The following is a 12143-nucleotide window of genomic DNA, read 5'->3' as shown; positions in this document are numbered from 1 at the left end:
GACGGGCATTACCAACTCTAAATATCCTTGAATAACAGCAATCCACATGCTCGTTCATGAACAGAGTATGCTGTCTCCATCCCACCACTCCACAGCCCACTAAAATGAACTGTCATGCACTATATAAACGCACCCAAGACAACTCCACTCCCCACTCACTCCGACCCTTCAACCAATCCAAGATAACTTCAAGCAAGCCCATTACACCTCTCCCCACGATGCCAATTCTCCGCCGTAGAAGTCGTATAATTCCACCAAAACCCCAGCACCTGCGGCTCATCGACCGGGACATGACACTCACTCGCAAAGCCAGGCAATCTCCCCACAAACTCCGCATACTGCGCCAACGAACACGAGTACCCCGGTCCATCCTGGCAATCTCGCAGGGGCACGACCGCCTCATTCAGCACAATCCGCACGTAGGTCCCGGTCCCCGCGGACGTCGCGCTGCAGTTCAACCGCTCAAGGGTTAGGCGGCCGCCCATGGGGATGATGTCGGTGATGCGCCAGTTCTGCTGGAGGTCGAAGGCGACGCGGTCGGTTGGGAGGTCCTGCGGTGGGTTGTCGATGTCGAGGGCGGCGATTATCGGGGAGATGTTGCTGTCGTGGGCGCTGTGGGGTTGTGTAAGGGATGGCTATGGGCTAGCTGGGGAGGGGGGGGACATACAAATTGAAGAAGAGGGGTCCGACTTTTGAGGGACCTTGCTGGAGGAGGGAGAGCGAGGCGTTGAGGTAGTTTGCGCCGACGGCGCGCATGTATTTGTTTCCTGGGCTGATGATAGGGCAGTGGTTAGTTAATGTTCGGATTGAGTGTGGTGTAAGGGCTGCATGCAGACACTGGGTATCTCACCCGGCGCAGTAGTAGAAGTTCACGTCCCAAATGTACGAGAAGCTGACCCATTCGTCGGTGGTGAAGATGTCGATCCACTCGGAGGAGCTGCGCGTATTGAGCTCGTATGCCGTCATTGCTGCGAGATATCTGTTAAGAATGGGGTTCATATAGTATACGAATGGGTCCTGGGAGCAGGGACATGGGGCCTCAGTATGTACTAACTCATTAACGTGACGACATCCGACCAGCTGAGGTTCAGGCCCTTATACTGCGCGTTCAGTCGCTCCGCGGCGGCATCGAACTGCGGGAGATGGTACGGATACGCATTACAGTTGTCCCTTGCGCCGCTGTCGTCCTGGTGGCACGAGGGCGTCAGGCTATCTGCACCGCGACTGCTCGACTCTGAGATGAGGTTCATTGCGGCTTTGGTAGTGTAGTTCTCCATGCCGACGAAGCCTTCGCCGAACTCCCGGGCCGTGTCGATGATGCGCTGGAACTCCGCCGCGAAGAGCGGGAGGACCGCGTGATCATCCCAGAGATGTCCGTAACGTGCGCGGTATTGCTGGCCGTGGGTGTGTGCTTCTGCTAGGCCCGCGTAGGGCCCCGTGGAGGTCTCGGCTTCGTAGCAGTCTGAGGGCACGAAGTAGGTCCAGTTGCCGCGGCGGAGGAAATCGAGGTCGCCTCTGCCTCCGGGCGTGAGGCTACTGTTTGCGGACTGGACTGTGCTGTTGACTTTCTTGAGGACGGTTTCGATCGAGGACCCCTCGTCGGATGATGGATAGCGCTCGCCGTGGCGTTTGATCATGATCACTTGGTCGACGGTACATTGCGGCGGTGGGTCACGGCTGATGCCGTAAGATTTGCGGTCGACGTAGGGCCCGCGGATCCCGGTGTATTTGAGGAAGTTGTCGCCATCGAAGACTTGCTGCGATATGTGGGAGGAGGGAAATGTTGAGAAGAGGCTGGTTGCGGTTGCTGCTGGGATGAGGTATAAGTAGGGGATGGATGCGATCAACGTTCCGGACATCATCTTGGAAAGTGCGAACTGGGGAATATCGTAGCAATGGTTGACTCGTGGAGAGGAATGCTTTGCGATTAGGTTGAAGCGTTTCTGTCAATCGCTGCTCTGTGTGTCTTCAGAGTCTAGGCATCCACGTGAATTGCATTCCAGACTTAAGAGGTCATACGACAAGGATTGCGGTTTGAAATGCAGGCAGCCGTGACTGTCCTTGGGATGTAACAGGATACAATTGAGCAGGACAGAGCAAGAGGTTCGCTCTCGTTGTTAATAGGAAGGAGGTCGAAGACAGCGTCCCTGAACCAGCAACAATGATATCATCCCTTGCAGCCTATCATCGGAATGAGATCTCGGGTCCTGATCGGAGCGCTTGGCTGATCAGATCGGAGTTATATTACAGACTTACCATAATCAAAAGCCCTGGGGGAGTTTGGTAGCGAAGATCTTTGACTGAGCCAGAACAAACAGCTCATGTAGATCTATGAAGTCACATCACTCGACCGCTCATGTCCATACTAAACCGAACACCCCTTCGCACAATTTCATCTGACCAATTTGCATAAGAAGGGGAATTGAAATGTATAAACCGAATTAATGTACATGCAAACAAATGCAACAAGAAAACAAGCGCCTAAACCAACCAGTTGGTCATATCCCATGAATATGCGCGGTTCTTCCCAGTTCTCGAGATCCCGATGACCCTGTGCAATTCACACAATACATCTGCGCCTTTCAATTTTCGCATTCTGCTGAGACTCTCATGCAATGCAGAATACTGTCCATGAACCTTCTTCTCTCCGCCATGTCTTAATGCAGGTAAACCCCAATGCGAAAAGGTCTCGCGGATTCCTATCAAGCTTCTGGATGTAATGTTCTGACGTTCATATCTATTTGCCTTGGCGCTGCTTGTGCTTGGGGTTCTTCGAGCTGTGGAGTGATTTAAATTAGAGGTTGTGGACATGCAGAGGATTGTTGAACGAATGCGCGTACCAGATAATGTAGACACGGTTCTTTCTCCGCACGGGCTGCAATGAAACAAAACGTTAGCCCCATAACCACAAGTCGTAGACAATTATCCCCTGATGCATTGCACTGCACTGCAGATTCGGAACATAATCTCTCATCGAGCGAATCATCCTACCTTGCATCCATCACACAGCCGCTTCACCGAAGACCGCGTCTTCATGCCCCGGACCTGCTCAACCTGTCGCAGCGTCGTGCTGGCGATACCAGTCTGCTGGCCGTAGCGGAGCACACGAAGGCCATTGCCGAAAGGAAGCTTTGCGAGTTGCGAGAACGACCGGGAGAGAAGACCGGCAGGTTTGCGGGACAGGGAGGGGAGGATTTGGCGGAGGGCACCGGTCGAGGCACCGAGAAGGGAGCGGACAGACATCATGGTGTCGAAAGACGGATAGACAAAGAGTCTGAATCCGCTACAGGTTCGAGGAAGAGTGACGAGAAATCACGGCGATATCGAGGCTTTCGAACCACCAAGGTGCGGCCATCAACTGATTGTCCGGAATTCCTTCGGAGCATTTTGGTCGGGCTTTCGTATCGCCGGACTCCGAGAGCGGCCTGGGCTTGCGGCGTTGTGATTGGACGGATAGCATATCCAATCAATAGCCTTGCATCTACTTTGAGTTCTACCTTGATAGTAGGACCAGGTAATGTCAATTGAGTATTTATTTAAATGGAGTGAAAGTATTCGAGATGCGAGATTATGATATTTCAGTTTCTATGTACGGAATAATGCCTATCATACCTATACTTACAACAAACAACCCAAGCTCTATCGACGATATGCCCAATAAAAACGCCCACAGGAAACGACAAAGACAAAATCAGCAGCCCCTCATTAAGTTTCCAAGTTTCCTACCAATGCAACAGAAATGAATCAAAGACGGTGTCGAATCTCTTAAGAACGAAGGAAAGTCTGGTAGGTAGGGGAGTCGGTGTGCTCGCTGAAGGGGTAACCCAGGTCTCTAAGGAAGGCCTCGAGTTCCTCCTTTTCATTCTCAGGGCATTGGATGCCAGCAAGAACCTTCCCGACATCTCCACCGTAGTTGCGGTAGTGGAACAAGGAGATGTTCTGGTTCGGGCGAAGGGTAGTCAGGAACTTGGCCAGAGCACCTGGGCGCTCGGGGAACTCGAACATGAACAGCCGTTCGTTTGGAACGTTGCTACGTCCACCGACCAGGAAACGAACGTGTCGCTTAACAAGTTCGTCATCACTCAGATCCTTGACACTCATGCCCTCATTGGTGAGGTGAGTCATTATCTTGGCCAGGTCGTCCTGGCCGGTCAGGGCAGACAGGGAGATACCCATCAGAACGTCGGCCGATGCATCGTGCGCATATCGGTAGCTGAAAGCAGTCACGGCATGCGGGAGAATGACCTCGACAAGCTTGGCGAATGCGCCCGGTGTCTCGGGGATGTTGACGCTCAGGAGGGCCTCCTTCCGTTCACCCAAAGCAGCACGCTCCGCGACAAACCGCAAGCGGTCGAAGTCCATGTTGGCTCCAGAGGTGATGGCGCAAAGTTCCCGGTTGGTGTCAGGGTTGGGATACATGGCGACATACTTCTTGAGACCAGCCAAAGCCAGAGCACCCGCCGGTTCCACGATAGAGCGAGTATCCTCGAATGCATCCTTGATGGCGGCGCATGTCTCGTCAGTGGTGACCTGAATAATCTCGTCGACAACTTCACGGGCCAGCCGGTAAGTTTCCTCTCCCACGGTCTTGACTGCCGCGCCGTCGGCGAACAAGCCAACCTCCTTGAGAAGGACGCGCGACCCAGAGTCCAGCGACTGGGCCATAGCGTTGGCATCCTGAGCCTCGACACCGATGATCTTGACGTGAGGCGCAATGCGCTTGAGGTAGACACCAATGCCAGCAATCAGGCCTCCTCCACCGACGGCGCAGAAAACAGCCTCCAGTTTCTGCAGGTTGGCCTGGCGCAGGAGTTCCATGCCAATGGTTCCTTGGCCAGCAATCACGTAAGGGTCATCGAAGGGAGGAATGTTAGTCAAGCCGTGTTGTTGCTGAAGGCGGTAGGCTTCGTCCTTGGCCGCATCGAAATCATTGCCGTGGAGGACGACGCTTCCGCCCAGACGAGCGACATTCAAGTGTTTGATGGCGGGTGTCCCCGAGGGCATGACAATAGTGGCGGGAATCTTGAGGTGGCGGGCAGAGTAGGCGACGCCCTGCGCATGATTTCCTGAATCGAATAACCCAATCAGTCCATACCCTTCATGCAATCCTTGATGCGGGGGGGTTCACCGACCGGCAGAGCATGCAATGACACCCTTCCACCGTTGCTCGTGAGTCAGGTGAGCCATCTTGTTGTAGGCTCCACGAAGCTTGAAACTGAAGACAGGAAGCAAGTCCTCCCGCTTGAGAAGCACACGGCATTCGAGGCGATTGCTCAGGTTAACGGCATGGTGCAGAGGGGTTTCGTCGATAATGTCGTAGACACGGGAGGTTAAGATCAAGCGGAGGTACTGTAGACAACAATCGCATGAGCCACATGCTCCGTCAGAGCAAATGAGAGTCATAGGACGCTTACATCTGGGAAACCGTTCGGGAGAAGGTAGTCGTCGGGGATGCCCCAATTGTAGGCAGCCTGGTCCTCCGCGCGTTCAGAGGTAGGAGTTGCGAGCGCGGAGGCCTCAGTCAACGTGAGGTTGCTCACCTTGGCGGAGACCGGAGTCGCAACGCCGTCTTCAGATACTTCGATGGGCATTTTAGGATGTGGTCTATGGGATAAATGCAGGAAATGAATGTGGGGGTCCTAGAAAAAGAGTAGGAACGAGATGTCAGCACCAGATGGACGCCGAGACCGAGAAAAAAGTCGCGGTGGCACTGACTAACTATGATAGATGAATCACCCTTTCTATTCCGCGGAGAGGAGCGAAAATTCCGTGATCGGAGGCGGAAAAGTTTATGTCATCAACTTAACCCTGACTTCCAGCCCTAAACAAGAACATTAAGATGTTGGCATCATGGAGAGGAAGAAGAGTCAGGAATTTGATCTTTAAGTATGAAGTACAACATCACTGACTTTAACTCAACGTCTCTCATTGTCATCATTCGCCATATCTCATACATAATAGCTACTTTTTGTGTTGGCCAGGCGCTGCTCAAGTCCTTTTTCGCTTTCCCCATAAAAAGCCATGAGTGGCCAGTGGACCTGCACTGATCGCAAGCCGGACCGTCGACTATCAAGTAGGTGGCCAATAACAATTCGTTGCTAGAATCAGGGCATTCAATGCGTCATTTGACTGGTCAATAGGTGCTTGTAGATACACTGTACAGCTACTCCGTACTTTGAACTTACTGTAAGTAGCTCAGAAGGCATGAAAGCGCCGACGGCCTACTGCGCCCTACCGATTTGAGGGCAGAACCGCCAGTTTAGTTGCACGAGCTTCTTGGTCATGAAGAAAACATGAATAAACTCTTATCGCACCCCAGTCATCGATCATGTCCTTCATATCCACCAATCATTTGTCGTCAAAACTGACTCCGATACTGGATCCGCCCAATGTATGGCATGATAAATCCCCATGGGACAAGATGTTACCAAATCTTACGAGCTCTGGCTGTAAAGCCGCGTAAGATACAATACACCAATCACCTCAAGGTTTGTCTCGACGTCATGTCACTTCTGGTGTAATTTGTGTTCGTCCATATCCATGATCACTTCTATCTGAGCTATACTGTCAAAGAGGCAAAATAGGAGCAGGAAGCCTGACTGTCATCTCTAGCTTGTGCTTGTTTTGCTTGTTGTCGGTCGGGGATTACCATCGGCGGGACTGAATCCCTGCGGCTCACTCTCCCATCCATCATTAACTTAACTTAGTCGCACGCCTTGCGATCTTCTACGCAGATCGCCACCTTCAATTTGCTACCACTTGGTGACTCCCACTATCAAAATGAGCAACCCCCTTCCTTCCTCTTTCGAGGACAACCCGTGAGTATCTGAGTTCTTATGGTGTTATTCTGCAGCTGCAGCCCGTGGCCATTTGCTAACAGTCATCGCGTCTGTAGTCAATTCCAGGAAGAAACTTCGCTGCAGAAGTTCCGCAGGCGTCTCAAGCAAGAGCCGCTGATTCCGCTCGGTACGTCAGTCCTCGCTCACCTTTAACCTTCCTCGATTCTATTATTATTTTCTGGAACTGTATCTGACTGGATGCGCTCGATTACAGGATGTGCGGCCACTTCTTACGCCCTTTACCGGGCCTACCGGTCCATGAAGGCGGGCGACTCGGTTGAAATGAACAAGATGTTCCGTGCCCGTATCTACGCCCAATTCTTCACCTTGATCGCCGTCGTCGCCGGAGGCATGTACTACAAAACGGAGCGCCAGCAACGAAAGGAGTTCGAGCAGGTGGTCGAGGCACGCAAGAGCCAGGAGAAGCGGGATGCTTGGCTGCGTGAGCTGGAGATCCGAGACCAGGAGGACAAGGACTGGCGGGAGCGCCATGCAGCCATCGAGGCGGCGGCCAACGAGGCGGGCAAGAGAAAGCCAGCTCCGGAGCAGGACGCTGCTCGTTCGGCCATCGAGCCCTCAGAGGAGAAGTCGCTTGGTGTTCTGAGTGCTGTAATTGAGCTACTATCGGGGCAGAAGTAGGATGACCTAAAGAAGTTCTTGAGGTTTCTGTTTGATTTTCATCGATCTGTCTGGGTATCATATCTTATTGTACATAAATACGTTCTCAATGTTTAGGGAAATGCAACTCTCCGCCAGCTCCTCTCTCTCAATCGCGCTGCATGTGACGTTTGGCTAGCTCAACCGACAATTTGCTCGTCGATATACCTCCTCATCGTTTCAAACTCAGCTTTGCCCGTCTGCGCTATGTTAGCAATGAATAAAACGAACCAGAGAATTCCGGACATACTGAAAGCAGATATCGAATATGTTGCTGAAATTCATTAGTCTCGTCACCACACAGTACACTTCCCGAGCACTTACCAGGTCGGTCACGTCTCGGTGGCGCTCGAACTCATTGCGGGCATAATTGCGCAGCTCATCGCGGGTTGGCGAGTTGGGAATCGCTTCGGTTGTGTGTTAGCATGAAATATCAAGGTAATGGGCAAAGACAGACCATTCAAAGCCCTGACAATCTCACGCCATAGTGCGATAACCCGCTGTCTTTGGATAAACTAGTCTGGGCATTAGCCAAACTGTGCTCAGCGCCATTTTCTTGAGCAAAGCACTGACATGGTCAAGACCAACAGTTGGTTTCCTGAGCTTGGACGGCTGGCTTCGGGAGATTGATGCCAGAAGCTGTAGTGAAGTCCGCATTTCTCGAGTGCTATGTGCGCAAGAATTTTAGACTGGTGTAGAATATGACCTCTTCTATCCGTCCAAAACAAGTAGATTGAGCACGCTTCCTTCTTTCCATTAGTCTTCGGCGATTGGTTTATTGTCCGATTGAGCCACGGAGGGGTGGTGGCGGAAGGCAAGGCGGTCAGCAATACTTGCCTGTATTCGTATGAATTGTTACCGAACTTCGGTAATTCTGATACAGTACACCCCTCCACTTTCTATGCATTGTTTTTGCTCAACTACAGGCTAGGCTTGTATGGATGCTCTTCGAAGTCTGCCTAGTTAAACCCCTTCCCTCCTGGAATGATGCTTTGAAGCAGATTCCGGAGCTTTGATACTCGTCAGAGGGCTATAGATCACTTTCCAGAACTCAGAGGGTCTGGGCCTTAAGTCCCGGTCCGAACTCGGAGTTTGCACGGTACTGAGTGGCTTCTGGCAGCAATAGTAATGTTAAGGGTCCAATTGGCCTCGAAAAGCTTCGACATCATTCCCATGAGCATGGCTTTCAGTTGCTGGAAAAACGATAGGCTGCATATGCACAGGCACGACAAGAAAGTGGGAATCAATGGTCAAGTCTTGATGACTTAATTATTCTGGCAGCCAACAAACGGCGAAAGATCAGCCGATGGCTAGCACGTGACCGCGTTCCTGGCTTCCCCGAACTTTTTTTCGGCGGCGCCGCAGAAAAGATCGCGACTCCCGGCTTCTCAAACGAGCATCAGCGCTCATTCAAGTCTCGGTGTCGTCGATCGCAGTCATGAGGTGCCCTACTCTGTCACGGCTGCCATCCCGTGCTGTTTCTGGCCTGACCAGGACTCCTGTTCGTCTTCAGTCTCAGCACTTCCTGTCTCGGAGATGCGCATCCACCGCCGTCCTCCGTTCAGCCACTGTTGCTCCGGCTTATCAGTCCGTCCTCAGCAATCAGAACCAGCAAAGGAGAAACGCCTCCGCTGCTGCTGCTGCTGCTGTGTGAGTACCCTAGATCCTTACCCCTTCTCTCTCATTGCCTACCAGTATAAACCTTGTGTCGTTATTATCATTGCTGACTTGTGCATTTTCTTCTACCAGCCTTGAGGCCGCTGCTGCCGCCCCGGATGCTCTGTCGCAGGAAGCCATTATTGACAACCTCGATCCCGTCGAAGCGGCACGCCTGTCCAAAGTCCGCAACATTGGTATTGCTGTAGGATACCTCTTGACGCCACCCGATTTTGTTTATTCGCATCCTTCTAACATACTTTTTGAAATCGTTAGGCACACATCGACAGCGGTAAGACGACATGTACCGAGCGAGTTCTCTTCTACACTGGTCGTATCAAGGCCATTCACGAAGTCCGTGGTCGTGACAATGTCGGAGCGAAGATGGACTCCATGGATCTCGAGCGTGAGAAGGGTATTACCATTCAGTCTGCTGCTACGTACTGTGACTGGGTGAAGAAGGATAAGGATGGACAGGACCAGAAGTACCATCTCAACTTGATCGACACGCCAGGACACATTGACTTCACCATTGAAGTCGAAAGAGCGCTGCGTGTTCTCGATGGTGCCGTCATGATCCTGTGCGCTGTCTCCGGTGTTCAGTCCCAGACCATTACCGTCGATCGTCAAATGAGACGTTACAACGTTCCCCGAATCTCGTTCGTCAACAAGATGGACCGCATGGGTGCCAATCCGTTCAAGGCTGTTGATCAGATCAACACCAAGCTCAAGATCCCTGCTGCTGCCGTCCAGGTACCAATTGGTGCCGAAGATGAGTTTGAGGGTGTGGTCGATTTGCTTACAATGAAGTCTATCTACAACGTCGGCCCCAACGGTGAGGATATCATGATCAAGGATGAGGTTCCAGACAAGGTCAAGGACGTTGTGGAAGAGCGGAAGCGCATGCTTGTCGAGACTCTCGCCGACGTTGACGACGAGATTGCGGAACTCTTCCTTAGCGAGATCGAGCCTACAGAGGATCAACTTAGACAGGCTATCCGCCGTGCTACTATTGGTCTCAAGTTCACCCCTGTCTTCATGGGTTCCGCCCTCGCCAACAAGTCCGTGCAGCCCATGCTTGATGGTGTCATTGACTATCTTCCCAATCCTTCCGAGGTTCAGAACCTTGCCCTCGACAAAAAACGTAACGAAGCTCAAGTGAAGCTTGTTCCTTACAATGCACTGCCATTCGTCGGTCTTGCTTTCAAGCTGGAAGAGAGCAACTTCGGACAGTTGACCTACATCCGCGTTTACCAAGGTACCCTTCGCAAGAGTGCTAACGTCTTCAACGCACGGACGGACAAGAAGGTCAAGATCCCTCGCATCGTGCGTATGCACTCCAACGAGATGGAGGATGTCACTGAGGTGGGAGCGGGTGAAATCTGCGCTGTGTTCGGTGTCGATTGTGCTTCGGGTGACACCTTCACTGATGGCCAACTGGGTTACACTATGTCGTCTATGTTCGTTCCTGAGCCCGTCATCTCGCTTTCCATCAAGCCCAAGAACGCCAAGGATGGCGCCAACTTCTCCAAGGCCATGGCTCGTTTCCAGAGAGAGGATCCTACTTTCCGCGTGCACTTCGATAACGAGAGTGAACAGACTATCATCTCTGGTATGGGCGAACTGCACTTGGATATCTACATTGAGCGGATGCGCCGTGAGTACCGGGTGGACTGTGAGACCGGTCCTCCTCAAGTCGCCTACCGTGAAACCATCGGTAGCCGTGTTGAGTTCGACCATTTGCTCAAGAAGCAGACCGGAGGTCCTGGTGACTTCGCCCGTGTCGTGGGTTACATGGAGCCAACTGGCAGTCTGACGGAGAACGTTTTCGAAGAACAGGTTGTTGGAGGAAGTATCTCCGAGAAATTCATCTTCGCCTGTGAGAAGGGTTTCAATTTGGCCTGTGATAAGGGTCCTCTCATTGGACACAAGGTCCTTGGTACCAGGATGGTCATCAATGATGGTGCTACTCACATGACGGATTCTTCTGAAATGTCCTTCAAGAATGCCACCCAGCAGGCCTTCCGCAAGGCTTTCCAGGAGAGTGGTCCCGCTATTCTTGAGCCTATGATGAAGACTGTTGTCACGGCTCCTTCCGAGTTCCAGGGTGATGTCATTGCTCTCCTGAACAAGCGTAGCGCTACCATCAACGACTCCGAAGTTGGTGTCGATGAGTTCACCGTTCACGCTGACTGCAGTTTGAACGGTATGTTTGGCTTCAGTAGCAACCTTCGTGCCGCCACTCAGGGTAAGGGTGAATACACCATGGAATTCAGTCACTACGAGAAGGCGCCGGGCCATCTACAGTAAGTGTTTCTCTTCGTATAAACGTTGCATCTTGCAACTCAGAAGTCAATCATGCTAACCTGCAATTTCAACCATTTAGGAAGGAACTCATTGCCAAATACTTGAAGGCTCAGGCCGACAGACACAAGAAATAAGCCGATCGAATCACCTTCCGACCGCGTTGACTCGAGTGCAGGGAGATATTCCTTCTGCATTCCGTGAGGTCTCGAATCCGTTGGCTTGATCTTTGCCCTCACATAATCACCGCGAAGTCTCCGAACGCCATTTGACTACACTCCGGGTCTTCTTCCTCCTGCTCCATCCCCTTCCTCGCCAATTGTCCCGGCGTGTGTGTCTGCATACGAAAATGATGTTTTTTTGTTCATTGTAGCTCTGTTCAAAATACTTCGGGCTCATGTATTATTTACCAAGCAATATCGATAACCCTTCTGCGCGTTTAGAGAAAGACGCTTTTTTACCTGATATATTGGCATACAAAGCACAGTTGGGAAGCGTGGATGGGTTCATACAGGTTGTACATAAATATTATTCTGATAGTTGGGTTATAATCATCTCCTCTCGTCGAATGGTCGAAGTAGTCGTGCCAATGCTGATTTCGTCTCTAAAAGTAGGTTTCCTGTGGAGACATGAACCGCACAGCCAAAACCAGGTGCAGGCATCTTCTGGTGGTCTGGTCCAGCCAGA

The 12143-nt window shown here is 51.9% G+C and overlaps 6 protein-coding genes across 6 annotated transcripts; 2 read left to right on the top strand and 4 right to left on the bottom strand.

Moving 5' to 3' along the window:
• Positions 1–4: 4 nt before the first annotated feature.
• BO97DRAFT_383783 (histidine phosphatase family protein) lies at positions 5–2019 on the bottom strand. Its single transcript, XM_025693383.1, has 4 exons — positions 1055–2019; positions 851–968; positions 668–772; positions 5–612 (listed from the first exon to the last, which is right to left on the bottom strand). Exons 1-4 carry the CDS (start codon positions 1860–1862, stop codon positions 189–191), a joined length of 1455 nt encoding a protein of 484 aa, XP_025555090.1. The 5' UTR covers positions 1863–2019; the 3' UTR covers positions 5–188.
• Positions 2020–2737: 718 nt separating this feature from the next.
• On the bottom strand, positions 2738–3246 carry BO97DRAFT_337440 (50S ribosomal protein L36; the record flags this gene model as incomplete). Its single annotated transcript, XM_025691492.1, has 3 exons — positions 2738–2777; positions 2841–2875; positions 2992–3246. The coding sequence occupies 3 exons, from the start codon at positions 3244–3246 to the stop codon at positions 2738–2740; spliced, it is 330 nt and encodes a 109-aa protein (XP_025555089.1).
• Positions 3247–3581: 335 nt separating this feature from the next.
• BO97DRAFT_362184 (threonine dehydratase, biosynthetic) lies at positions 3582–5702 on the bottom strand. Its single transcript, XM_025692456.1, has 3 exons — positions 5415–5702; positions 5133–5349; positions 3582–5066 (listed from the first exon to the last, which is right to left on the bottom strand). The coding sequence occupies exons 1-3, from the start codon at positions 5589–5591 to the stop codon at positions 3766–3768; spliced, it is 1695 nt and encodes a 564-aa protein (XP_025555088.1). The 5' UTR covers positions 5592–5702; the 3' UTR covers positions 3582–3765.
• An 887-nt stretch (positions 5703–6589) lies between these two features.
• rcf1 (respiratory supercomplex assembly factor RCF1) lies at positions 6590–7603 on the top strand. Its single transcript, XM_025698085.1, has 3 exons — positions 6590–6818; positions 6896–6966; positions 7054–7603. Exons 1-3 carry the CDS (start codon positions 6781–6783, stop codon positions 7476–7478), a joined length of 534 nt encoding a protein of 177 aa, XP_025555087.1. The 5' UTR covers positions 6590–6780; the 3' UTR covers positions 7479–7603.
• Positions 7604–7636: 33 nt separating this feature from the next.
• BO97DRAFT_431683 (LYR motif-containing protein 2) lies at positions 7637–8153 on the bottom strand (the record flags this gene model as incomplete). Its single annotated transcript, XM_025697500.1, has 4 exons — positions 7637–7696; positions 7821–7903; positions 7954–8011; positions 8070–8153. 4 exons carry the CDS (start codon positions 8151–8153, stop codon positions 7637–7639), a joined length of 285 nt encoding a protein of 94 aa, XP_025555086.1.
• A 731-nt stretch (positions 8154–8884) lies between these two features.
• On the top strand, positions 8885–12019 carry BO97DRAFT_362178 (elongation factor G). Its single transcript, XM_025692455.1, has 4 exons — positions 8885–9146; positions 9246–9357; positions 9429–11458; positions 11539–12019. Exons 1-4 carry the CDS (start codon positions 8935–8937, stop codon positions 11591–11593), a joined length of 2409 nt encoding a protein of 802 aa, XP_025555085.1. The 5' UTR covers positions 8885–8934; the 3' UTR covers positions 11594–12019.
• The last annotated feature ends 124 nt before the right edge of the window (positions 12020–12143 follow it).

This window comes from Aspergillus homomorphus (genome assembly GCF_003184865.1).
Source record: "Aspergillus homomorphus CBS 101889 unplaced genomic scaffold BO97scaffold_4, whole genome shotgun sequence".
In the NCBI taxonomy this organism is placed as follows: domain Eukaryota; kingdom Fungi; phylum Ascomycota; class Eurotiomycetes; order Eurotiales; family Aspergillaceae; genus Aspergillus; species Aspergillus homomorphus.
The sequence above is the reverse complement of the archived record's forward strand: the minus strand, read 5'-3'. Positions and strand labels throughout refer to the sequence as shown.

Excerpts from the sequence above, each read along its gene's own strand:
- BO97DRAFT_383783 (XM_025693383.1), bottom strand. The coding sequence starts at position 1,862 with ATGATGTCCGGAACGTTGATCGCATCCATCCCCTACTTATACCTCATC. Across the intron at positions 969-1,054 it reads GGATGTCGTCACGTTAATGA|CAATGACGGCATACGAGCTC; the intron begins GTTAGTACATAC and ends GATATCTCGCAG. Across the intron at positions 773-850 it reads AACTTCTACTACTGCGCCGG|CCCAGGAAACAAATACATGC; the intron begins GTGAGATACCCA and ends CCCTATCATCAG.
- rcf1 (XM_025698085.1), top strand. The coding sequence starts at position 6,781 with ATGAGCAACCCCCTTCCTTCCTCTTTCGAGGACAACCC. Across the intron at positions 6,819-6,895 it reads TCCTCTTTCGAGGACAACCC|TCAATTCCAGGAAGAAACTT; the intron begins GTGAGTATCTGA and ends TCGCGTCTGTAG. Across the intron at positions 6,967-7,053 it reads AGAGCCGCTGATTCCGCTCG|GATGTGCGGCCACTTCTTAC; the intron begins GTACGTCAGTCC and ends GCTCGATTACAG.
- BO97DRAFT_362184 (XM_025692456.1), bottom strand. The coding sequence starts at position 5,591 with ATGCCCATCGAAGTATCTGAAGACGGCGTTGCGACTCCGGTCTCCGCC. Across the intron at positions 5,350-5,414 it reads TCCCGAACGGTTTCCCAGAT|TACCTCCGCTTGATCTTAAC; the intron begins GTAAGCGTCCTA and ends TGTTGTCTACAG. Across the intron at positions 5,067-5,132 it reads TGTCATTGCATGCTCTGCCG|GAAATCATGCGCAGGGCGTC; the intron begins GTCGGTGAACCC and ends TATTCGATTCAG.
- BO97DRAFT_362178 (XM_025692455.1), top strand. The coding sequence starts at position 8,935 with ATGAGGTGCCCTACTCTGTCACGGCTGCCATCCCGTGCTGTTTCTGGC. Across the intron at positions 9,147-9,245 it reads GCTGCTGCTGCTGCTGCTGT|CCTTGAGGCCGCTGCTGCCG; the intron begins GTGAGTACCCTA and ends TTCTTCTACCAG. Across the intron at positions 11,459-11,538 it reads AAGGCGCCGGGCCATCTACA|GAAGGAACTCATTGCCAAAT; the intron begins GTAAGTGTTTCT and ends TCAACCATTTAG.